At 31.5% G+C, this 25,344-nt stretch overlaps 4 protein-coding genes and 1 pseudogene across 5 annotated transcripts; 4 read left to right on the top strand and 1 right to left on the bottom strand.

The window, feature by feature from the left end:
* The first annotated feature begins 1,464 nt into the window (after window positions 1-1,464).
* LOC8271740 (glutathione S-transferase F13) lies at window positions 1,465-3,027 on the top strand. Its single transcript, XM_002531821.4, has 3 exons — window positions 1,465-1,679; window positions 1,800-1,848; window positions 2,116-3,027. The coding sequence occupies exons 1-3, from the start codon at window positions 1,533-1,535 to the stop codon at window positions 2,571-2,573; spliced, it is 654 nt and encodes a 217-aa protein (XP_002531867.2). The 5' UTR covers window positions 1,465-1,532; the 3' UTR covers window positions 2,574-3,027.
* A 3,863-nt stretch (window positions 3,028-6,890) lies between these two features.
* On the top strand, window positions 6,891-8,009 carry LOC8271741 (glutathione S-transferase PARB). Its single transcript, XM_002531822.4, has 3 exons — window positions 6,891-7,185; window positions 7,270-7,318; window positions 7,405-8,009. The coding sequence occupies exons 1-3, from the start codon at window positions 7,036-7,038 to the stop codon at window positions 7,845-7,847; spliced, it is 642 nt and encodes a 213-aa protein (XP_002531868.1). The 5' UTR covers window positions 6,891-7,035; the 3' UTR covers window positions 7,848-8,009.
* A 141-nt stretch (window positions 8,010-8,150) lies between these two features.
* On the bottom strand, window positions 8,151-10,737 carry LOC107262264 (pentatricopeptide repeat-containing protein At5g66520-like). 2 transcript variants are annotated; one of them, XR_007217609.1, is made up of 2 exons: window positions 8,726-10,737; window positions 8,151-8,305 (listed from the first exon to the last, which is right to left on the bottom strand). XR_007217609.1 is itself a non-coding variant. In XM_048379953.1 (2 exons), exon 2 carries the CDS (start codon window positions 10,341-10,343, stop codon window positions 8,928-8,930), a length of 1,416 nt encoding a protein of 471 aa, XP_048235910.1. In that variant the 5' UTR covers window positions 10,344-10,441; window positions 10,611-10,708; the 3' UTR covers window positions 8,464-8,927. The 2 variants fall into 2 exon arrangements, 1 of the variants encoding a protein (XP_048235910.1); XM_048379953.1 differs by lacking the exon at window positions 8,151-8,305 and having other exon boundaries at window positions 8,464-10,441; window positions 10,611-10,708.
* A 1,481-nt stretch (window positions 10,738-12,218) lies between these two features.
* Window positions 12,219-15,524, top strand: LOC125369724 (annotated as a pseudogene).
* A 4,981-nt stretch (window positions 15,525-20,505) lies between these two features.
* Window positions 20,506-22,140, top strand: LOC8271744 (heavy metal-associated isoprenylated plant protein 36). The gene is made up of 3 exons (XM_002531825.4): window positions 20,506-20,719; window positions 20,806-20,881; window positions 21,006-22,140. Exons 1-3 carry the CDS (start codon window positions 20,672-20,674, stop codon window positions 21,833-21,835), a joined length of 954 nt encoding a protein of 317 aa, XP_002531871.2. The 5' UTR covers window positions 20,506-20,671; the 3' UTR covers window positions 21,836-22,140.
* The last annotated feature ends 3,204 nt before the right edge of the window (window positions 22,141-25,344 follow it).

The following is a 25,344-nucleotide window of genomic DNA, read 5'->3' on the forward strand; positions in this document are numbered from 1 at the left end:
TTGGGCTTCTTGTATGTTTAGAGCTCTTATAGTAATAATTTTTAAATTCATTAGCAAGAAAGAAAAAAAAAAAAAAACAAAACAAAAGCTCATATATGGGTTTCGGATGAAATCAGGGGATAGTATTGCTCCTGCGAATTATGTGCTATTGCACTGGACGTGTGCGATGGGCACATGAATTGTAAACATCTCTACTCTCGGACAGCTCCTGAAATTTCTTGACAGTGTTTGGAACTTCAGACGAGGTTTCTGATTTCCATTCTTGCTTCTTTGGCTTTTGGGCATTTTAGGTTTAAGACAAAATGAAATGACATTTCCATTTTTGTCTCTAGCTAGCTGACTGTACTTGCAGTGGTTTGGCTTGGAGCTTCCATTTCTTTACTAGAACACTGATTATGAGTGTGTATGTTCTCTCGGAATCCATATTCTTTTTTACTATGATAATTATATAAATTGAGGTGAATAGGTGATGGTTACAGTTAGAAAATACAATTACATAGGGTTGATCATTATATAAATTGAGGCACAACTTATAGATTTGACTCTCATTAATATCACAGCTAATATTCTTGACTGAAAAACTAAAAAGGAATAAGAGGCAACAACTCAAATCTTTCTTTGTTTACTAGAAATTCTGTGAAATGATACAAATCTCAAGGTGATACCTAACAATTTTATTATGAGTGCACTTGGGAATTGTGGTTTGACTGAATCATAAACCTTGAAGAACCACCCTTTTCTCTGTAATTAACCTTTTCTTTTTCCTTGTTTGGCAGTTTTTTGGTTTCATCACCATGTGGTTTAGAAGACAATGGTCAATGATGCGCCTGAATGATCATGTGGGTGACATCATGGCATATCATCTTACCTCTTGCAAATTAAGAATCTCATTACCATGCAAGTGGTAAGAAAATAGAACCTAACTGTATATATATATATTCAGACAAGTGTGAGAGGTTTGTTCATTCAGCCGAAAGTGAATACCAATTATTGTATACTGTAAGCCACCGTACTTGTAACTAATAATAATGAAAAGCTAAATAGGAACAGAGTGAATGCAAATAGCTTTTAGGTACAAGTTGTGCTGGGGTAAGATTACTGTAATGGAAGTCATTTACAGATTGGAAGATTGACTTACATGAGCTTAATAACTGGAGCAAATTTACTATAAGGTTATGGGAGAGTACGTTTGGATTTTTTATCTTCTGTACGCATTGGTATTGTTGTAAATGAATAAATTATAGAATTGTTAATTTAAAGACCATGTGCACTACTGATGAAATTTGAGTAAGAAAATGACTGAGAAGAACGAAATCTTACACTCTGCACTTTCAGGGATTTACCAGTAATGAAATAGGACCATGTGAACACCTGATGAAATTTTAGTTCTGCTATGAGATTCTCTCTTTATTATATAATTTTTCCAGAAACCTAAATTTATATATCCACAACTATAAAAGGAGCAAAGGGTATCATCAGTTTCGCCTACACACAGTAAAACACAGATATAGACAGAGAGAAAAAAGAGAAAAATGGCTCTGAAGCTGCATGGAGTAGCCATGTCGACTTGCACTTCGCTTGTGATAACATGTCTTCGCGAGAAAGGAGTAGATTTTGAGCTGGTTCCTATTGATCTTTTCGCTGGCGAACATAAGCAGCCTCCTTTTATTGCCAAGAATGTACATATATATGCCCTGAAATAGCAGAGAAGTCGTCTATTCTGCAGTTTTAAGTCTATCCTAATTACAAGAATAAGTGTGCATATGATTTAACTATACTGCTGTGTATTTTGCATGCAGCCCTTTGGTCAAGTTCCAGTGCTTGAAGATGGCGATCTGACTTTATTTGGTAACCTCTCTATCATTTCTTCCCTCCTATATTTTCTATATTTCACTATCATATGTGAGATTGAGATTTGCCTAATTATTTTGCTGGCTCTAATTTCTTGTTTTATTATTCTATTCTTTGAAGTTTTATGCAATAAGTAAATCTAACTTTTGGTTCTTGACCCCCCCAGAAAAAGAGAAAATCTTATTAAGGATCAAATTAACCGAAAAGATCTCATTGTAATCACTTGACTGGAACAATAAAAATTGTTGTTTCTTTTTTAATCAGAATCTAGAGCAATCGCAGCATACATAGCAGAGAAATTCAAGGAAAGTGGGTACGATCTAATAAGGCATCAGAACCTAAAAGAAGCAGCAACAGTGAGGGTATGGACAGAGGTAGAATCTCAGCAATACCATCCAGCGATAGCTCCAATTGTGTACCAACTTTACGTTAACCCTCTTAAAGGAGTTTCACCAGATCAAGAAATCATCGAGACCAACTTAGAGAAGCTAGGAAAGGTTCTTGACATATACGAAGCCAGGCTTAGCACCAGCAAGTATTTGGCAGGAGATTTCTACAGCTTGGCGGATCTTCATCACCTCCCTTACACTTACTATCTAATGAAGACCCATGCAGCTTCAGTTATCAATGAACGTCCTCATGTTAAGGCTTGGTGGGAAGATATCTCTTCCAGACCAGCTTTCAAGAAAGCTTCTGAGGGTATGACCTTTGGTGAGAAATGATCAATTGAATTAGAGTTTCAACATTTTTCATTTAATCATACTCTGCGATCCATGAGTTTTTTTTTTTTTTTTAAATTAATACGTCAGATCTTGCTTTTGATGAATATTATGGATAGCAAATGTTGATTCTGAAACTTAATATTGTCTTTGAATATTGAAACTATTAAATAAAATTAAGTTTCATGATTTACTTCTGTTCTTTCCATTCTTTTTAATTATCATGGGAAGAAGATTGTTCTTGGTAAGGTGCCTCATGTCATTCCTGAAATTCTGCTTGTTTCCGGCATATATGTGTTTGATCCAATTTTGGTTTGAATCGTGATTTATTCTGAAAAATCAATCCCAAAATCTTGGGAATTTGATGGAAACAGAAAATGATGCATGGTTTGAAACTGTATTATTGTATATAGATCAATTTGTAACATTTATTTGGCCATATAAACTAGTAAAATATTTATAGTCTTTTGTATCAAATAAAATTTATGACGACGGAGAGTTTATAACTTAATGAATGTTTGAGTATAAAAATTTTTCTTTTGATTTAATTAATTTTATTGACGAAATGATATTTTATAGAATTTTAAATTTTTTATTAAATATAACTAGTCGTTTATTCGGGCGTTATATGACTGTTATTATTATTTTAATTATAAAATCAAGTTAATAGATATAATTTAATAATTTTTTTAATATTTAATGTTAATTTATAAAAATTTTAAAATAATAACAAACGGACTATTTTTAAATATTCTTAATTTGCTAAAATTTTAAACTATTATTTATACAATAATATAAAATTATTTATTAATTAATTCTAATATTATATAAAAATATATTAATATAATTGATATTACTATTTTCTAGAATTAAAACTTTATTATGTTATTGAAAAATTAATTTATTATTAAATATAATATTAAAAATATAATTTAAGATATTATTTTCTAAAATTAGAGTTATTATCTAATTATAAAATTAATTTATTAGTTAATGTAATATTAAAATATAATTAATATGCTATGTTTTAAAATAGAATTAGTATTATTATTTGATTATGAAGCTATTTATTAGTTAATTAAAATATAATTTATGTGTTATTTCTTAGGATTAGAGTCGATATTTAATTAGGAATATAAATTATGAATCAATAAATTAATAAAAAAACTCTATAATTATACATAACTTTGAATCCCATGTGTTAAAAGAAAATACATGTCAAAATAAAAATCTTATATGTCAAAAATTAAACATATATATCAAAAAAATTTAGGACTCATAAATTAATATTTATTAGTCGTATATACGTGTATTATACGGCTGTTATTATTATTTCGATTATAAAATTAAGTTGATAAATACAAAATAATAAATTTTTTAATATTTGATGTTAATATATAATAGTTTAAAAAATAATAGTAAATTAACTATATCTAATGCCCTTCTTAATTTTTAAGATTAGAGTCAGTGCTTAATTAGAAATGTAACTTATTAATCAATAAATTAATATAAAAAAACTATAAAATTATATATAAACTTGAATTTTATGTATCAAAAATAATACACATGTCAAAATAAAAAATTTATGTGTCAAAAATTAACCACACGTGTCAAAAAAATTAAATCTCACCAATTAATATATATATAGATAGATATGATGGTAGACTTTTATAATAAATGTTCATCTCTTTTTGTTTATATAATTAATTATATTAAATACAATAAAATAAAGAAATAAATAGCATAACAGTATCAATTTAGATATTTTTAATATAGCATAATATAAATTTTAAAAAATTGTATATATATATATATATTATTATATTATTATATAAGAGAATATTTTTTTAAATATAATTTTAAAAAATATAATTTATTACAATAGAAAATTTATTTCTATCTATAACTAGCCTAAATTAGAAAACAAAATATTTTATAACTATATAAAATATTAGTATAGAGAGATTTTATTTTGTATGACTAATATATACTAGTAAGTAGCATATTAAGTAAGAAATAAATAAAAAAATTGAAATATAAAATAATTAAATTTGATTAAGAAAAAAAGAAGAAAATCTACTTTTTATTATCGTATTTTATTTGATAAGAAAATATAATAAAAATATTATTTTTCCGAAATAGAAATAGAAATAGGAATAGGAATAAGACCAAAAATTCAGAATGAAAAATCTTATATGGAAAAAAAGCACAATTAACCAAACCAAAAGCATACGTATTTGTATGTATGAAAGATATATTATTTGAATAGCACGCAAAAGGAAACCAAACTTTCATAAGCATTGATAAAAATATATAAGAAAAATTATTTATTTTAAAAAAATAAAGAATTTTCAAATGAAGAGTTATATATAATCAACTATGTAAGTGTTTTTTTTTTTAATCGATATTAGAATATTTAATTATAAAACAAATAGAATTTGGCTTTATTATAAGCAATTTTCAAAAAAGTTGGTTTGGATGTTTCAATTAAAGTGGTTATTAGGTGGGATAGACGCATCCTTTTAGATTAAATATTTTTGGTTAATCTTATTGATCATATCTTTGGTAATCCATTACTTTCCCGCGTAAATGTTTTAATATTTATTTCATAGTCTATTCCTCCTGTCGTGTTCTAAAAGATGATTATGTTTAAGGTTGATGAAAGGGTATTTCTTCTAAACATTTATATATCGATTTTATAAATGTCTTTTAACGAATTTAAATGTTTGAATATTAGATTTGATATTATTTTTTTTACTATTTTCATAGAAGGAAAACTCAATACTTCATAATAGAGAACTATAAAACTCATTTAAAAGAAAAAAATTCTCATGATCCATAACTATAAAACTCCTCAAATACTAATATCTATTTATTAAAAGTAATTAATAACAAAAGAAGAGACTATTATCAATCTAAAAGAGATACGTGATAAATAAAAAAATGAAATTTTAATAAGAAAATAAAAAAAAGAGAGAGAAAAAACTGTTAAAATTTTTCTTTTTTTTCTTGAAACTATTGATTAATAATGGTAAAAGAAAAAAGAAAATTAATTGGAAAGAAAGAGTATATGAGCTAGCTAATATTTTCTTAATTACAAAATTATGGCCTTAATTGCGTTCAAATAATATATTACACAATACAAATGTGGATTTAAAAGTTTGATTGTGATGTCAGTGCACAGGAACATCGAAAAATTAAATAAATCAATGAATTTAAAAAATGTGTTGGTCATTTCCATTTTCATTTTTATTTTTATTTTTATTTTTATTTTTATTTTTATTTTTATTTTTATTCGGGTAGTCTTTTAATAATATTCAGACTCTGAAATAAGGGCAGGAATCCATCTTTGAAAGATTAGTCTCACCTACCCACTCCAACGGATGAATATTTAAATAATAATAAAAAAAGTCAAAAGAGCAAAAGGAAATTAAATATTTATAACCATCTAATTATTTGCAATCATTTTTCATAATACTTTTTTCTTAACATGGCACATGTAATTTGTTATAACCGTAACTTTAATTAGATATCACATTAAATAAAGAAATTAAAGATTCTATTTTATTTTATTATCTACTAAAAAATATCATTAACTAACTTATTAATATAATACTTATCATATTCCTTTGATTAGTTGTCCATCGGTATTCCATAAAAAAATTCAATTTGTATAATTGGGATTAATCTAATAATAAGTATATATTTTAATTTCAATAAAGTTGTAAATTTAAAATTTTTATTCTTAATTTATAATTAGTAAAAAAAAAAAAAAAAAGAGAAGAGATTGAATTTTATTTAATTGTCAGCCACCTGCTATATGGATGTACCAGTACCACCTGCCTATGTATTTTATTTAGTATTATTGGGTGTACTGGCATTTGACCACTGAGGTTGAATTTGGTAGGTTTAGGTTTGTATTTAGAATCCACAAATGGCGGAAAAGAGGTTTTGGCTACCCACCGGCGACGTATGTTAAAATTAAATTAATTGCATCGGCATCACCTTACCATGAAAATCTAACCAAATTTTGTATCTCTAATTCCTTAAATTTAGATGATTCACTCTTAAATTTGTGACCTTTATTCTAATTTATTAATATCGTAACATCTTGTTTTTAACCAACCGTGATATTAATTGTATAAAATTTGTAACTTATTTTAGCTTAGATGTACAATTCCATCTAATGAAATTTAAAAAAAAAAAAATCTTTTAAATATTTTAATGGGAACAAACCTCTATTTTCCTTGACTTTTTAGCCTCGCCTGCTTTTTTATATGAGAAGAAGAATAAAGAATTATGAAGATAAGATTATTATATCTTTATCTTGATTGGGCCATTTGTAGGAGAGGAAAGGGTCTTCTTTCCTCCTCCTACTAATAGGCATTATATTCCTCAGTTCTCACACTTCACAGCAACGTCTCTCGTTTTTTCTTCATCACATCACAGTTGAAGGCACATCAATATGGCAGCCGTGAAAGTCCATGGAAGTCCTCTCTCAACGGCTACACAGCGAGTTCTAGCTTGCCTTTACGAGAAAGAAACTGAGTTTGAGTTTGTTAATATCAATATGGCAGCAGGAGAGCACAAGCAGGAGCCTTTTATTTCCCTCAATGTAAGTGCATCAACTTCCTCAAATATCGATCATACGAGCTTTCTTTTCCTCTATAACATGAATTCTTTGTGGTGGTTTGTGCAGCCATTTGGTCAAGTTCCAGTTCTTGAACATGGAGATCTTAAGCTCTTTGGTACAGTATGCCTCTTGTCGCTAAGACGAAATATGAAGATCGATTTTCTGTATTTTTATGTCTAATTAGAACCTTTTGGTATGCAGAATCTAGGGCCATTACCCAATACCTCGCCCATGAATATTCTGACAAGGGAACGCAGCTCTTATGCCCAGGCATGAAGACGGCGATATTATCAGTCTGGATGGAGGCAGAGGCTCATCAATTTGAGCAACCAGCTTCAAAGTTGAACTGGGAAATAGTTTATAAGCCGTTCTTTAAGTTGACCACGGATCCAGCAGCAGTACAAGAAAACGAAGCTACGCTAACTAAGGTTCTTGATGTCTACGAGTCTCGGTTGGCTCAATCTAAGTACCTGGCATGTGGCTGCTTCACCTTGGCAGATCTACACCACCTGCCTAACTTACAGTTGCTAATGGGTACAGAATGCAAGAAATTGATTGATGCACGCCCCCATGTCAGCGCATGGGCGACTGATATCACCGCTAGGCCAGCTTGGGCTAAGGTTCTTGCTATGCAACAGAAATGAGAATCGGCGGCTGCTAATCTACCTACAGGAGTACGGTCATTTCTCTTCAATAATTGATTATGTTGCGTCCTGTTTCCTTTTTTGTCTTATAATGTGCTTTGCGAAGATTGAGTTTCTCAAAATCCTCTCTTTTACAGAAATAAAAGCTGTACTGTTTGTTTACTGTGTTGTTTGTGGCACTTAATTCAATAGAAAACTTGGAAGAACTTTAGTCAAGACTTGGACTCACACCTGCCCAGGTTCCTTTCTCATTCTGAACAGTTTACAACGAGACAATGTCATCAAATATGCTTTGTTGGGATTGCACCTATTGAGGACTGATATCACCAATAGATCTTGATTCCAACTCTTGAACCCACTAGATGACGTTGTTCTAGTGCAGCCAAAAGCTAAGAAAATTGTGAAGGAATTACAAGGTATACTACTTCTGGCATATTCCTTCTGCAGAGTAGTTTTACCTATTCCAACAAAAAAAAACAGATAGTGCTCACACTTGCCGGTCAAAATACAATCGAAATGACAAAGTCAATAACAGAATCCACACAACACATTTATACACATCCGGATGTTAGTGCAAGGGTAGCTGATATGCCATGAAAAACAAACAGTGTGAATCTTTGGTTCCCAACTGTGCAATATATGCTCTAGAAATCCAATTCCATCACCATAATCCCAGGCAGCAAACTTATTGTTTACTCTAATTATCAAGGATTAACAAATAGGGTTTACTCAGCGATAAACATCAAAAGAAACTAAACTAAGATATGCATTGAAACGTTCAAGAATCGTAGAGGCAATTAGTTTTGAAGCACGCGTCAATAGAATCTTCAAAGCAGTTGCAGGCCAATGATACTTTGTTAGATAATTAGATCAGTTACCTCGGTTACAAGTTTCACAAGTGGTCAATTACCCATTAACCACAGGACGCAAAAATGATGGATTCCGATGGATTCCACCAGTTGTACTTGTTAGAGCCATCAATATCACAATACTTGATATTTCTTTATCCAGCAATACAAATATCTGAATCCAACAAAAGAATACACTCTTTCCTTGAACGCATATAGAATGGCGTGGCACTCAGCAAGTTAATAATTCAATATCATGTTCTTGGGATGAAGATTCCACAGAACTACAGCCCAAGTCCTTCTTAAGTCCCTTATCCTTCATTAATTCCCTCACTTCTGCAGCATCAGTCCATCTTCCCATCTCTGAATACAAGTTAGACAGAACAACATAGTAAGCACTATTCCCCGGTTCCAATTCAATAAGTTTCTTAGCCACATATTCACTCAACTCCAAGTTTTTATTAGCTCTACACCCAGTGAGCAATGATCCCCACATAGCCTTTGTAGGCGAGAAAGGCATTTCTCTAATGAGTTTGAAAGCCTCATCAAGACACCCAGATCGTGCATAGAGGTCGACCATACACGCATAATGCTTTGCATTAGGTGAAAATCCATATTTCCCATTAATCAACAAACCAAATAGCTGTTTGCCCAAATCAACAAATCCAGAGTGGCTGCAGGTACTAAGAACATTAACAAAAGTGACTTCATCTGGCTTGAACCCTTCTTGCTCCATAGTAAAAAACCACCTAACAGCCTCCTGCCCACATTTAGCAAAAGCTAGCCCTTTAATAACTGCATTCCAAGCAAAAATGTTCTTTTCTTTCATGCTTCTGAACACACTCAAACTCTCATTAATCTTCCCGCACTTGGCATACATATCAATCAAAGAAGTCCCCAAAATCACATCTATCTCCCACCCACTCCTCCTTATAAAATCATGAATCCAAATACCCATTTCAATTGCCCCAAAACGCGCACAAGCACCCAACACATTCACCATAGTAACATGATTAGGCACTATACCCGCATATTGCATTTGCTCAAAAGCAATCAACGCATCGCCATAGTTCTCAGCATTCCTATACCCCATAATCAAAACAGTCCATGACACTACATCTCTTTCAGGCATTTCATCAAACACACTCCGACAATGACCCATATGGCCACATGAAGCATAGAGGTTCAACAGAGAGTTCTGGACATAAATATCATATGAATGACCTAACTTTATTACTTGGGCTTGGACACATTGACCCTGTGTAAGATCCTTAAAGTCAGACAATGACTTGAGAAGAAAAGGAAACGTGTAGTTATTAGGAAGAATGGAGTTAGTGTGCATGCGGGCGTATATTGAAAAAGAAATATGAGGGATTTGAGAATGGGAAAAGGACTGTATAAGAGTATTACAAGTGAAAACATGGGGATTGGAGAGGTGGGTAAAGAAGAGAGGGAGAGATGACTGCAGAAAGGACAGGTTTTGGCAGGCAGTGATAAAATGGTGAGCAACAGTGGTGTTAGAATGGAGTTTATGGAGTATGAGTTGGGTTTGGATTTGGTGAATGTGAGTATGAGAAATGCAATTGTCAAGCAAATGAATGATTCTGACTGCAATGGCGTTGAGCTGGGGGTTAGCTATCAGTAGCATTACTGGTTCGAGTAATTTGTGCGTGTGGTGGAGTGGTGCGATTTGCGAGTTCAACGACAGCGCCCATACAATTGCTTTGCGTGCTGTTAAATGGAGCTCTGGTTGCCAAAAATAAAATTAAAGATGAAAAGGAAAATCAAAAAGAAAAAAGAATGCCAAAAATAAAATTAAAGATGAAAAGGAAAATCAAAAAGAAAAAAGAATGCCAAAAATAAAATTAAAGATGAAAAAGAAAATCAAAAAGAAAAAAGAAGGGTTAATGCGCACCCCGGTCAGTACCGTGGGAGGGTACTATGATACCACTATACCAGATGCGCTGCCCAGCCTCACCCGCTATATCTTGTTTCTACCTAAATAATGTCTAAACAAATGTTAACTAAATTATGATTTATAACATGGCATCGCATTTTAAATATATTATTTAAAAATTATTTCTTAAATTTGATTTAAATAAAAAATAAATATTTTAATAATTTAGTATGACCATACAATATTTAATTAATTATTAAATTATTTAAAATATTTATTTTTATAAAAAAATTAATGTCTCTATTAATTTTATAATTTAGAAAATAAAAAAATATTGAATGTAGTTAAAATTATCAAAAAATAAATACATACTCATTTGATATAAAAAAAATACATTTGTTTCTCAAATGTAAAAGCGTTATATCCCTAGTAGTCTTTTTGAATTTTTCCCTTTAATACATGTGTGTCTATTAAAAATTTAAATTAGAATAATCCTAATTTTATATTAATTTTAAACTTTAAAATTATTTTCAGTAAAATATAAATTATTATTTCTTTAAAAACTACTTGAATAAAAATAATTTATAATAAATATACATAAAATAAAAAAATTATAAATTTACTTTTTTAAACTACTTATTAAACGCATCGTTAGTGGTTAGCAATAAAGATGACTTTAGATATAGAAGTAATGAAAATTTAATCGTATATCAAAATAAATGAAAAAAGTGTTTTAGTAATTAAGCTTGTATGGAGCTACATGCCGGAGTGATGAAAGAAAAGATGGGTAAATAGCGTTATTGGTAGTAAAATTTTAGTTTTTCTTTTCAATTGGTATATTGATATTTTAATATTTTTTAGTATTAAATTTTTAATTTCTGTTACATGTGACGATACCTATTAAAAATCTTTTAAATTTTTATGGTGCGGAGGAGAACGGAGCTGCACATCAGCATTGTATTCACCGTATATATCGCACTTAACTTTAAGTAAATTGCTCTGCTGGTATTAAAACTTTGCTATTTATCTCTAAATGGTACGAATTCTTTAATTTATTTTTTTTTAGTACTGTAACCATTAATTCAATTTCAATTGATGGTGGCTAATGAGATTCCCGTGATTTTTTATTAATATGTTAATTAATGTCATATGCTCAAATAAACTTTCAGCTATCACGTCATTGAAAAGGTATCGAAATCCTAATGAATACTGATGTCACCAAAAGCGTAAGATAACAACAACATGCTTTGTTTTAAGTAAGGGTTTAAAGAATAATGTTTAAGGGTTATAAGCAGTAGTGTTTCATTGGTATTTTAGGTGGGTGTTTACAGGAGATGTGCTAGTTATTTTCATGCTTGGGTGGTCATAAAGATCTAGAATTTCAAATTTCTAGGAGCAGGTTTATGCATTGAGTATATTTATGGTTTCGGTGAACTGTCAAGTATTGGAGAGTGCTTAACTAACATGGAAATTTGCTTTTATAAGTGTCTCCATCAACTACCATCAATTGAAACAAAAATAATGAGTTTGGTATCAAAAAGAAACAAATTAAAAATTTAATACTATTTAAACATAAGTGACAAAACTTTGGTACCAACAGAAAAATTTATCAAAATCAAGTGTGACATGAACATACGCAAAAGAAAGAATGAGATAGTAGAATTGATCGGCGGCATAACTTCAGGGAATAGTACGGTATCTAATCTTTTCAAATTCCCACGACGATGTTGTCGCTCATGTAAGCTCTTATTTATTTATTCTATTTTATATTCTTCATTTTTGTGATTATTAGTCGCATGATATGCATACTGCATCAATTCAATTCCTTAAAATAGTTCTAGTCCCTTTTGCCTATTGATTCATACTTGTACTGTTTGCAGGATGTGTAGAACAATTAGCTCATAAGGACCGCCATTGTATAACCATTCATCAACAGACGCCGCTTCCCATATTGGGTAAAAATGCAAACCTATAGCTGCAGAAGTAGCTAAAGAAAGATAGCGGTAGTTACAACAAGGTTGTAGCAGCGTTTGGAGAGGGCATCTTACAAGCTAATATAGAATTGATAGGGCAAAACTTGGTCAAATTGTAAAGCCCTTCAAAATAAATTACTGATTTTCCTAAACTAACTTGTAGAAATAGTGAAACCAGGTCAAATCCCAAGGGAACCAATGTGGATAGCTTCTCAAAGTAAAATAAAAACGGGGGGATTTTGAATGTTTAAATCAAAATTATAAATAAATAGAAAATAATGAAGCCTGAATATTAAAGTAAATAAACATCAATTTTAACAAATTTCCAATTCAAGAGTGCTAATTCCATCCAATTGTAATCATGATCATAGACTTAAATCTTAATTTTTCTATTCAAGTACTTAGTCTACTTATTCGGAAAAGCCCCAACAAGTGTAAATTCTCCTAATATAATTGACTCAAACCCAGCATCCAAATCAAAACTTACCATTAGTCAACTGGGCACGATAGCGTTCTATATCAACTCAATAATAGCATTAAGAATAATGAGAATAACTAAACCAACAATAATTAATTGAGATAGCTGCAATTGAATTAACCTTGTTCCTTTATTTCCCTAGGGCCTATCATGTAAGCTATGTAATTAGAAAAGGCTGCAATCACACATACATGAGCCAGCTCCTTGCTACTTGTGTCAATCGTTCATGACAATTACGGATCACAAACTCAAAGTTTAGCAATAGAAAAATCAATATCAAAGTTGAGTCGTCAGTTCAATCAATATCAAAATTTCATAAATAATAAAAAAAATAAAGAATATTTGAATTAAAAAAAAATTCTATTAAGCACAAAGCATCACATAATCACAATTGGAATTTATTCACTCTTGAATCAAAAACTAAGAACTTAGCCACACATGGTGGAATAAAAATTCACAAGAAAAGAATAGAAGAAAAATAATAATAATCTCAAAGTACTCAGTCCCTCTCTACTTGGTAAAACTAGCCTCCTTATATAGGAAGTCAAACATAAACCCTAATAGGATAATCCTTATAAAAAAGAAATAAACTTTCTATATGATCTTATCTCTATAAGGAAGGATAAGATAAAGAGTAGTCTAAACAAATTAAAATCCTAAATAAATGGGAGTAAGTTCTCTTTATCCAGCACTTCAAAAATAAAAGAAATTATATAAAAGTGGGTCCACCGCGAATTTATCTTGAAAATTCAAAATTCTCTTCTGCAAATTCCAGCAGCTCACAGATTCTACGGTGTGGTCACGCCTTATTGAAAGATCTTTTATCTAAATTTTTTCTCTTTCTCCAAAAGACTTGGTTTCTGATAAGTGATGCGTTAAAACATGTCTTTAGGCTGAATTTCACTCAATCCTTGATATTTCATCATCTAGATCAGAAAAAACACAATTTCTATAAATAAACACATTATCCAATCAAACTTTAAGGGAATTAAACACAATAAGTATAACTATTTATAATCTATCACAAAACTTTGATACCAACAGGAAAATTTATCAAAATCAAGCGTGACGTGAACATAAGTAGAATACTGAGGTGGAGTTCTGCCCTCCATGTCATCAGAAATTGACAGATTTCCATTGAGTACTATCGTCTACAATAAAAATTAAAATTTTAGTTAAAAAAAATTAAAACATTAATACCAATTGAAAATATAGATCAAAATTTTAGTACCAATAAGAATATTACCTGCAAAAGAAAGAATAAGATAGTAAGATTGACCGGCGGCCGGCGGCATAACTTCAGGAAATAGTACGGTACCTAATCTTTTCAAATTCTCACGACGATGTTGTCGGTCGTGTAAGCTCTTATTTATTTATTCTATTTTACATTATTCATTTCTGTGATTATTACTCGCATGATATGCATACCGCATCAATTCAATTCCTTAAAATAGTTCCAATCCCTTTAGCCTATGGTAGGCTTGGGCCATTAAGTAACTTGACCTGGCTCCTTTTTGGTAATGCCAGTGCATAATGATGTTGCTGCGGCCTGCGTTCATAGAATTTGCCTATTGATTCATACTTGTACTGTTTGCAGGATGTTCTAAAGAAAGATATCGGTGGTTACAACAAGGTTGTAGCAACGTTTGGAGAGGGCATCTTACAAGCTAATAGAGAATTAATAGGGCAAAACTTGGTCAATTTGTGTTTTCTGATCCTGCAAAACGCCAAATTTAATTAACCGGTATTGTTGTTTGATCAGAAACAACTATTTTATGCAGATAGCATTTTCGCTGTAAGGAATGCAAAATAAATTTGTTAAACTCCGCGAGTGAGTAATACTATATAACTTCGAATCATGCTTTTAAAGGCTATTCAAAAAGAGCGATGTTCTTTTCTGGAGTATGGTTAATGGCTGAAATTGCAATTGCATGGCTTCACGGAAGCATGTGAGTTAATTCTTTGATGCTTACTAGATTTGGAGAAATAAACTTAATTTTATGGCTGAACTTCAAATTTTGATATTCTATACTTGCAGGCTATTGGCTCCTTATATTTCCTCCGGTATCTCTTATGAAATATTGAAGTTGTGGTTGGGAGGATGTAAGGTAAAGGTTCTCGGTACCCCTTTGCTATTCGAGGACAAGATGGATAATTGGACAAAGCCCATTATTGTTGTATGGGTTGATACTGAAACACAGTTTTTCGGCGACTCATGGCTAGAGACAACAGCTGTGAGGAGGATGCCAGAAATAGGATACATTCTCAGATGGTTTTGGATTAAAAACGATCTACAGCAGACATTGTTATTAATAACACTAGCTCGTTGGAGGAGCTGGAAGTACAATTTCGGAAGGTATTATTCCAGGTTACTAGGCCCTTGACATGGAATGAAATTCTGGCTTTCAAGATAGGGCCTTCACGGCTCTGAATTTCATCATAATTGGAGTTATTGTAGGCAAAACAGTTAATGGGACATGATAATATTTTCTTTTCAAACTGTCAGTGCTTGATATTTTTCAGTGTATTTAAGCTCAAGCATTTGTACGTCGAGCCAATATCTCTATTTCTTGAGTTATTTTTAGAACGTGCACACAGATTCAATGAATATATATATATATTTTTCAGAGAGCATATTGGGAAAGACTTTCTTTCTGTTTGAAAACCAAAGTGAAAGGTATTGATGGATTAAATGTTGAAATTAAATGTTAGAAATTGAAGCAAGTGTCTTACGTGTGAAAGAAGTTTAATTTTTCATATATTTTCCTAATCAAATGACCCATAAAAACATAAAATTGCTGTATTATGAGGATGGACCTGTTTAGTTGTGTTAACTGAAGCTGATTCTTCTAAGAAAACTGAAAAATAGAGTCTCATGTTTAGTTACCATAATTTTCCAAACTAATACATATCTTTTCTTAGTAGCTCCTATCTTAAATTTTGATTTTCTTAGATGGTAAATAAAAAGTTGGGAAAACATAGAAATGTAAAAGAAAACTGAAAATTGAAAATGAAAAATATTCTCCACAGCTAAACAACCCTAATTTCTCGAGGTTCAAAGTAAAGAATTCTTCCCTATCAGAACTCTGAATAAATGTTCATCAACCTGATCTTGCAAGATGTTGCAGTTTAGACTGATCTTGCAGATTCTGTGCAGTTCAGTGAATATATGCAAATCTAATGTCTCTTGGTGTGAGATAGCTGACAAAGCTCTGGCATATAAAGCTAACAGGATCTCTAAGGTATTCGCTGAACGTTTTCTGTTTTATCCTTTTTACTTTTGATTCCTCATGTCTGCTTCTGCTCTTACTTTATGAGGAAGAATACATTTTGTTAATTTCAATGGAAAACAATGTGTTAAGACTGTTCCATAATCCAATCTTGCAATATTTAGCATTATTAATTACGACAGTAGGATATACTTTATCTTTAAACATCTAGTACATTCTGTTGGCTATAACATAAGATAATTTATATGCTGTCACGTTTCAGTAAATTTCCTGTGGTTTATGCTGTTGAAATATACAGCCACATCAGCAGGTGGTGTTTCAATTGGCCAAGCTCCACTTCAGTTTTCAACTCAAGTTGCATAGCATGGCATCCAGGTGCGGTGTAGTCCAAAGTAAGCCAAATCCATTTCAATGAGGTTGCGTATTGCATTTATTGGTTTCTCCGGATAGACATTGATATGATTAGTGGTATTAAACATTTTTATGCTGGCCATCGTACAAAGAAGATAAAGCAAGAGCTGTTGTGAGTGCCAGGTGTAGCCACAAGTCACATTAGCTCCACCTCGTAAACCATTGGCTCATGCAAAGTGGGAGATAAGTAGGACTTGGCTTTATTATTATATGCTGCTTTAAATAAATTTTAAAGAATTCAGGGTGTTCTTGTCGTAATTTCTTAGAATTTTATTTCGAAAGCTGAAATAATTGGAATACCTGGAGTGTCAGCAGAGCTAAGTGACGAAATTTTTCTGGAAAGTATAGCCAGTTATAAACCAGATATTGCACGTTAAAAGTCTGTTTGTCCTGCTCAAGGCTAAAGTTGGCAACTGTGTGATGGCTATTATTTCTTATTGTACATATGAGTGCTCATCATTCTTTAATCTGTTTAATATTACAAGTGTTCCTTCTTTCTTTTTGCTTTTCCTTTTTTACTTACTTTTCTAAATTTCTGTGCTCAGATTCTGAAAGAGAACAAGTTACAGAGTCTGCTTTCATTGTGGTTTCTTGACAGTTTTTTTTTTTTTTTTTTTTTGCCTTTTAACCATTAATAATATCAGGGAAGATTCTTTGATAGTATAAGTGTACCTTATTATTTATATAAATATGGATAGACTATTAATATATATTTATTAATTTAAATATATCTCAATAATTCAACTTTAAAATATAAAATATTTGTATATGAATGTCATTCGTGATATAATTGCAGCCCAAAGTAAAAAAATCAAAAAGAGAAATAGAAAAAAAGAAGAAGATAAACTAAGAAGAATTCTTTAAAAAAAAAAAAAGAACAGATAAAATATGGAACAGATACTTCTTGATTCTCGTTAAACTGTTAGGGTTCATTTTGCTTGCTTTGGAACAAGCTGCAGTAGGATCAGCCCCTCCCCAAATTTGAGGATTGAAAATAGATGAAATCTAGGTTACCTTGAATGAAACCAGTTATTCACTAAAACATGTGTTGCTTCAGCATCTGATATTAGATATTGCTGCTGAAACTTGAACTGCAGTTGCTCTAAGCTTTATTATCTTCAGCAAAAATCTTTAAAATGTTATTCGTTAAAATGCACATGCGTCTATTATTACAAACTGAAAAGGACAACACATGTAGAAGTGTTACAGTAATTAGTAATTAGAGATGATGTAATAGAAATCATAGCAGTGCTCAGAGTCGGGAGGCATCATAATGTTGGTAATTGAAGAGAATTCCAAAGTCCTCATCTATTTCTGCTGAAAACAATATATTGGACCCGATTATTCACAATACAAATTTCCATTCCGTAGGGATTCGGAAGTGAAATGACAACCCGATCATAATTATACGAAGAATGTGTTCCATTTTGGTTTCACATCAAAAACATTTTGCATCAACAAGAATCTGTCAGATGTAATGTTGTTACATGGAACATTATTTCATGCTTTCTAAGCTGAAAGATTATAAATGAAAAGAGTGTGAATTAGTCATTAAATCAATTTTAATTTGGGTTTAACTAATAATATGACTTTTATATTCTCTTGCACACCTAGCGCGGGATAATTTGCATATTTATTGACAGACTTTAATAAGGATAACCTTAGCTTTCTCTCTCAGTCATTACGGTATTACTGTTAAACACTGCTTAGTAGAATCTTTTTGGCAAATACGATTGAAAGTGCAATGATGATGTTTCAACAGAAAAGAAAAGAAGGAAGCTTTGCTTCAAGTGGGAGGTAAAAATGGGTCTAGTGCGATGTCATCTTCATTCTTGTCAAATGTCCTTAACTTTTAACTTTTAACTTTCATGTACTGATTTTGGTTTTTTCTAATCATTATATGCCTTTGAGCAGTCATCATATCGTTGATTTTCTTTTTTCTTTTTTTCCTTTAATTTTATCTGTTAAAAACATATAATTAAGGGTTTACTCTTTCCTAACCACCTAACAACTTTCTGTCTAATTGAATACAATTATTGGTAAGGTTGGCTATTAGGGCACGAGTTGAAATGAAACACATTATATTCGCTACTTTAGTTTCTACAGAATAATAAATAACCTCAAAAAGGGCAAAAGCGCTGCTGTATAGGGTCTTCCAGTTTATAGTTTGCTACCAGTTCCATCACGAAGACGAAGGGGGCGACTAAAGCAATCATTTGGGTGGTAGCAAGCATAGAACCCATTGATGGTCAGAATAAAAAGAAAAAGAAAGAAGAAGAGAAGAGCAGTTTGGAATACAGATTATCTTCGTTTGGAACATAATTCTGATTCCTGTTCTCTGTCATTTGATTTGCAAAAAGACTCGATGGTTAAAGAAGTCCACATTTGTGCAATTTTTGGGAATTTTAGCCAGTCTTGGTAAAAATAGATGTAATATAAAATTAATTATAATTTTGGCCAATTCTCGAACCTAGTCAAAATTAGGTAAGTTAAATGATATTATGACTTATTTATAGTATTCCAGCTTAATTATATGCTAGGTCATCCAATTTTGACTAAAATTGTCAATAATTTTATAATTCTGTTCATTTTTGCCAAAATTAAAAATATCAGTTAAAAATTCTCAAAAATCACATAGATTTGGGTCTCTTTTTACTATTCCACCTTGCAAAAACTTCTAACTTGAAAAGAATGTCAATATGTATCTCTAGTCTTTGCAAAAGAAATGCCTGCAGATCAATTTTCTTGATGGGATGGCAAAAGAAACTTTCGAGGATTAGTTTGATGAACACCTTCTTCCTTAACTTTTAGGATCAGCGAAATTACATTTAAAATAGAAAGAAAAAAGGATTAGTTACATTAGCTTTTGTTTCTTGACAATCACAGCGGTGGAGGTTTTAACACCCCTGTCAGTAGTAGTAAAGTTTCACATTCTTTAAATAGTTGAGATGTTGGGGAAGGAGGAGTGGTGCTAGGAAAATGACTGGGGAGTGTCCGGTAAATAGGCCAGTAAAGTAAACTTTCCTTCAATGATTTTCTTTTAATCACGTAAATGAAGTATATACTTGATATTTCACATCAATTACCTAACTTAATTCATCAATTATTTGGTGGAAGGGACTGAAGGAAACAGTGTGATTCTTGTCCTACTGCAACCAAAAAAAAGTGAAGTTAGTACTTGCTGTGACAAAATCAGTTCCACTATACAGGGCTAAGGGAAAAAAACACACACAAATTTTATAACTGCTTTCCTTTTATTTGCATATATTTAGAATTAATTTAGAGGGTATCGGACTATGATTACTCCTTTAAAATTGTGCAAGAAAGCAAAGCAATTAAAGACCACAGCCAACATGCCATCCATGCAAAATGCATCTGCATATACAGTAAAAGGGCAGCAGACTTGGCTCTGTGGTGATTATCACAAACCTGTATTGATGTGCTTTATATATAGATCCTTATTTGGTTATTTATTTAAAAGAATGTTGGTGTGAAGGGTAATTAGATATTGATATTGAATTCGTTTCGAGGGTATCAATTTTGGAATTTGAATTATAGTTGGTCGGACTCAATTAATTTAAAGTGGATGAATAACAGAACACATAGCTCATAAAGATAGGGAATTATTATTATTAGCAGGCAATGACAGAGGAGCTAGTAAGATATTGTTGTTATTGTATGATCTGATTAAGGAAGTTGAGAAAAGAAATATATTACTCTTGTTTATATAAATTTATTTTCCTCATACACCAGGAAAAGAAAAAGGGGGAGAAAAAGAAAAGCCAGTTGTATTTTATTGGGCGTAATATTGCATTGTTGACATGGAATCCTCACCCAATGAGCTCATTCTTTCTCTTTATTGCTTTTATTCGACCCCTTTCACTTCCACCTTACTCCAATCCTCCTCCTAATTCTTCTTAAACCTCTCTGCCTACACATTCAAACCTCCCCTTTCCTTCCCCCTCTACATCTCTCTCTTTCTCTGATATGGCAACGAAGCTAAATGAAGCTGCACCAGAACAGCTGAAATACCAGGTAATTTTATAGAGTTTCATTATGTTCACCCACTTCTTTTTCTTCTCTTATAATACTGTCACTTAATTTTCTTTACTGTTTCGCAGACATGGGCCTTCAGAGTCTCAATCCATTGTGAAGGCTGCAAGAAGAAAGTCAAGAAAGTTCTTCAAGGAATTGAGGGTACTGTATATATCTTTTTAATATTTGTATTATGTGTGTTCATCATCATTGAGTTATATCCTGTGAATCTTCTCCCTTACATATATATATGACATATATATATTCTTTGTTATCCTTTGAGCAGGTGTTTTTATGACGGAGATTGATTCTCAGCAGCATAAGGTGACAGTGACTGGTAACGTGAGTGCCGAGACTCTCATCAAGAAACTTGGAAAATCAGGAAAACATGCAGAGCTTTGGCCTGAAAAGCCTGAAATAATCGACCATAAGAAGTCGGGAAAATCAAAGAACAGTGGAAAACAGAAGCCCTCTGAAGATGTTCCAGAAGTTGGTGCCGGTAAAGGTGACAATGATGAGCAAAAGAATCCAGCAGAAAAGCCAGAGACAGTTCAAAAAGCTAGTCTTGATAATGGTGGTGGTGGTGACCATCTACCTGAGGTAAAAAGCGAGGAAGCGGTTGGAGAAGACACTGCTGCTAATGATGGGAGTGGAAGTGGAAGTAAAAAGAAGAAAAAGAAGAAGAAAGGGCAAAATGATAACAATTCTAATACCGGTGGAAACGGAACCAGTGGCAGCGGCGATCCTGCCAGTGGCCCACCAGCAGAACCCGCCGTGTCTGCTCCAGCGGCTGTTCCAGATCCAGCTCCACCTATGACGTCATTGAACCATAGTCCTCCACATCATCGTCATCTTCATGCATACCCATATGTACCAATGTATTATGCATCTCCTCCAGTAGCAGGAACTTACGGAGTAAGCTACAACACGGCATATCCGAGTGCTACTACATCTTACTACGCACCTTCAATGGCCATGCATGCTCATCTCTATTCTCAATCTGCTGAAAGGCGCCAGCCACCAGCTCCACCATCTGAGCCAATCAATAAGATTACTTACTATAACGATCGTGATTATTACGATTACGATCATCAGGGTGGATGCTCAATCATGTGAAATAAATTGTCATGTAATTACGTACTATCTAGCTTAAGTCCATGGGAAGGGAGAAAGTTGGTGATTATAATTAATATTGTTATGCCAGGTTAAGGTTAAGTGGAAATCTAGGGATAAATAAAGGAAAAACAAAAAACAGAAAAGAAAAAAAGGATGTTTTTAATTTGCGTTTTTTTGGGTTCTATAATATAGTTTCTTTCTATTTTATTTATGAGTAGTTTTAGGCTTATTTGATTTGCTGCTTTGGGTTAAGCTTAATTACGAATTTCTACATGGCTTTTGTAATAGAGAAATGTTTGGTTACTTTTTCAGGTCTTGAAAATCTTCCTTTCCTTCCGTTTATGTGTAAAGGAGATTTTTGTTCATCATATTCTTTTTCTATATATCTCTCTCACATATGCAAAAGATGATTAGATAAAACAAAACAATTTCTTGCCATACTTTAACAGATCAAAACATTTTGAAATGGTGAATGTGAAATTCCAAATTAATTGTCTTTTTGTTTGTATTCTTCCAGTTGCATTGAAAGGGTAACATAATAAAGTATCTGGGAAAGAATACGAAAACCTGAAAATAGTACCGCTATATATCCCTGCATTATTGGCAATAACACCTTATTATCAACTCAAGAAAACTGACGAAGATGGGCAAATTCTTTTCAGAAATGCTTAAAGTTATCTTTTGAGAAAGCAATACTTTGCTTTGGTTAAAACATCTTTATACATAATAGCTTTTGCTTTCAATGCGAGGGGGATATCAATAGGATCAAACTTTCATAGGAGAAAAGCAATAACTTGTGTGGTAGGTTTTCGCTTTTCTTTCTTTCCTTCCCCTCTCTTTTTGGTCCCCATACTGTCAATTGGCCGGGACCAATATGTACAAGTGACTGAAAAAAAATAGCTTAGTCCAACAATTATATATACTTCGGATTCGTATTGAGATGCTTCAATAATATATAATTTACCGTCAATATTTCAGTTCGGATAGTATTTTAAAGTTGAATCTCTTTACCAATTGGAATTGGATTTAGTTGAACTGATGTTTGAGTATTTTTTAGGCTATGAACTCTGGAATTCAAATCTTATTTAAATTCTTTTCTTTTTATTTTTAAAAAAGCAAAAAAAAAAAAAAGAAAAACCTTCAATTCCAATCACCATTTTAAAAGGATCTTCATATCCTATAGCTGCCATCTTTTGTCTTTACTCCTATATCCATTCCATAGTAGAATATTCATATGGGATTATTCTTCCCGGAAAATCTTGCACAATTCATTATTACCAAATTTTGTTTCCAATATTTTCTTTTTCAGATTCTAGAAAGCTATATTATTTTGATTCCACGATGACTCTATTGGGCCAGTACTCCTCAAAGAGAAGGCCATTAATACTCTTGGAATGATTAACTTGGTGCTGCTAATTAACTAATTAAATAAAATACAACTAACTGATTTGGATTAATTATTATTCTCCATTGTCTTTCATTTGCAAAAGATAGAATGATATTGACTTCTGGAGGGCCCTCTTGCTGGGAAATGATTTAAAGAATCTAGAAAGACTCTCACTAATAACAAAAGGTAAAATGATTTGTCTCTACCAAATTATGGTCTCCCTTTCACTATAATTAACAAAATAATTGGACCATCTCTTATGGCGATTATAGTTGCTCAAAACTATAACCCATAACCCTTCATTTCAGTAGATCGATCATATGCTTCCAGAATTCCCATGCATTTCGTATACTATTTCAATGCATTAACCCCATGTTGGTTTAGATTTTCTTTTTTCTTTCTGTTTTTCACTTTATTTAAGAACGTGAACTAATATACTTCTCAATATAAGACTTAATGGAGTATACGTATTATATGCATAGAGAAAATAAAAGAGCAAAAGTAAAATCTATATATCTTCAGTGAAAAATAAAGATTTTCTTTTGCCTGAAATTGAAAAGGAAAAATACATATATATTGATATAGCAGGATTATGTGGGAGGGAGAAAATAAAAGATAGTGCAAGATTTTTGATGTGAAAGTGAAGAGATGAACTAGGACGATAAGTGCTGGAGTATTCATGATAAAGAAAAAGATGACCTTTTCTTTACATTGTCCAAAAAGCAAATTGCATCTCGTAATTTGTTCAGTCCTGTGACCTGCAAAGATGACCTTTTCTTTTCATGATTTTGTACTGCATAAATCAAATCTTAGTATTGCATGTAATTCCCATCTAAGTTGAGCCACTGTTTAGTTTCTTTTATGTTTTAGAGCATTGTCTACGTTTCAAATTCAAGATTGCACAGTTGCATTGGTGTTTGAATCAGCCAATATTCGACAATAAAATACTAATGTGCCTGGGCGACTCCTACTCCTGATAATTAACTTCTTATAATTTCTCTTTCAATTATGGTAGCTATGAAATTTTATTGAAGAAACCCACTGTCCAGATCTCATTAATAATATCAAAGAATTACACATAGAGAACATATATATGTCTTAACAGAAATGATAACAATGGTTGGTGAACATTAATTTCTCAGAAGTGATGATAATGATCATTCAACAAAACTGCTATGACACTGTCAATTAATTAATACCCAATGTGGAACCCATAGATTTGATTTTGATCTACTCATAGTTGAGCATTGAGCTTGCTGATGATCACTAAACCAATTGCTTCATTAATTCGCTACCCAACTCTTATGTTTACATTTAAGGGTTTTCTTCTTTTTCTTTTTCTTTTTCTTTTTTCTTTGGAGATAAAGAAGGGTTTTATCATATTTATAATGATAGAAATCAATCAAAAGAAAATTATTATTTTCAAAGTAAATCTCAAATTTTTTTCCCTATATATTGTCGATTTTCAAATAAATTTTACAATTCTAAAGTTATTCGAATATTATAAACATTTTAAATAAAAGAGAAGGGCACAATAGCTATTGAGGTTGCTAGTGGTGGAAATAGCTATAGATGCATACGAAAAAGAAAAAGAAAAAGAAAGAGAGTGCTGTTGATATATTCTAATAATATATTATGGTTATTTTTTTGTATATCAATTTTAGTGGGTTTATTTCTCAATAAAATTCAATAGTAAGAGATTGATGTAAATTTTTGAATATATCTGATAACATTATTTTTTATATTTTAATTAATTTGTAATTCTTACAAATGAATTTAAAAGTACATTTAAATATTTGAATTGTTATCTTCTTGGTGATGACGGTCAATGGTGATTTATCTTTTAGGCTACTTGTGCACTAATTTTTTGGATTATAATATTCTTTTTTTCTTTTTAACCAAAGGGATTATAAATTATAATCCAAACACTCTGCATATATGTCCTTCTCAATAACAATAATAATAATAATAATAATATCATGAAACTATATAAAATAAGATTTAATTTAACTTTTTTAAAGAGAATGAGTTGCAGTACTATAATAAAAGAATAAAATTAAATTATATCTAGCTCGACCGATAAATTATAAAATTAATTGAATTAGAACTATAAATTTGAGAT

The sequence above is a fragment of the Ricinus communis genome, chromosome 1 (assembly GCF_019578655.1).
Source record: "Ricinus communis isolate WT05 ecotype wild-type chromosome 1, ASM1957865v1, whole genome shotgun sequence".
In the NCBI taxonomy this organism is placed as follows: domain Eukaryota; kingdom Viridiplantae; phylum Streptophyta; class Magnoliopsida; order Malpighiales; family Euphorbiaceae; genus Ricinus; species Ricinus communis.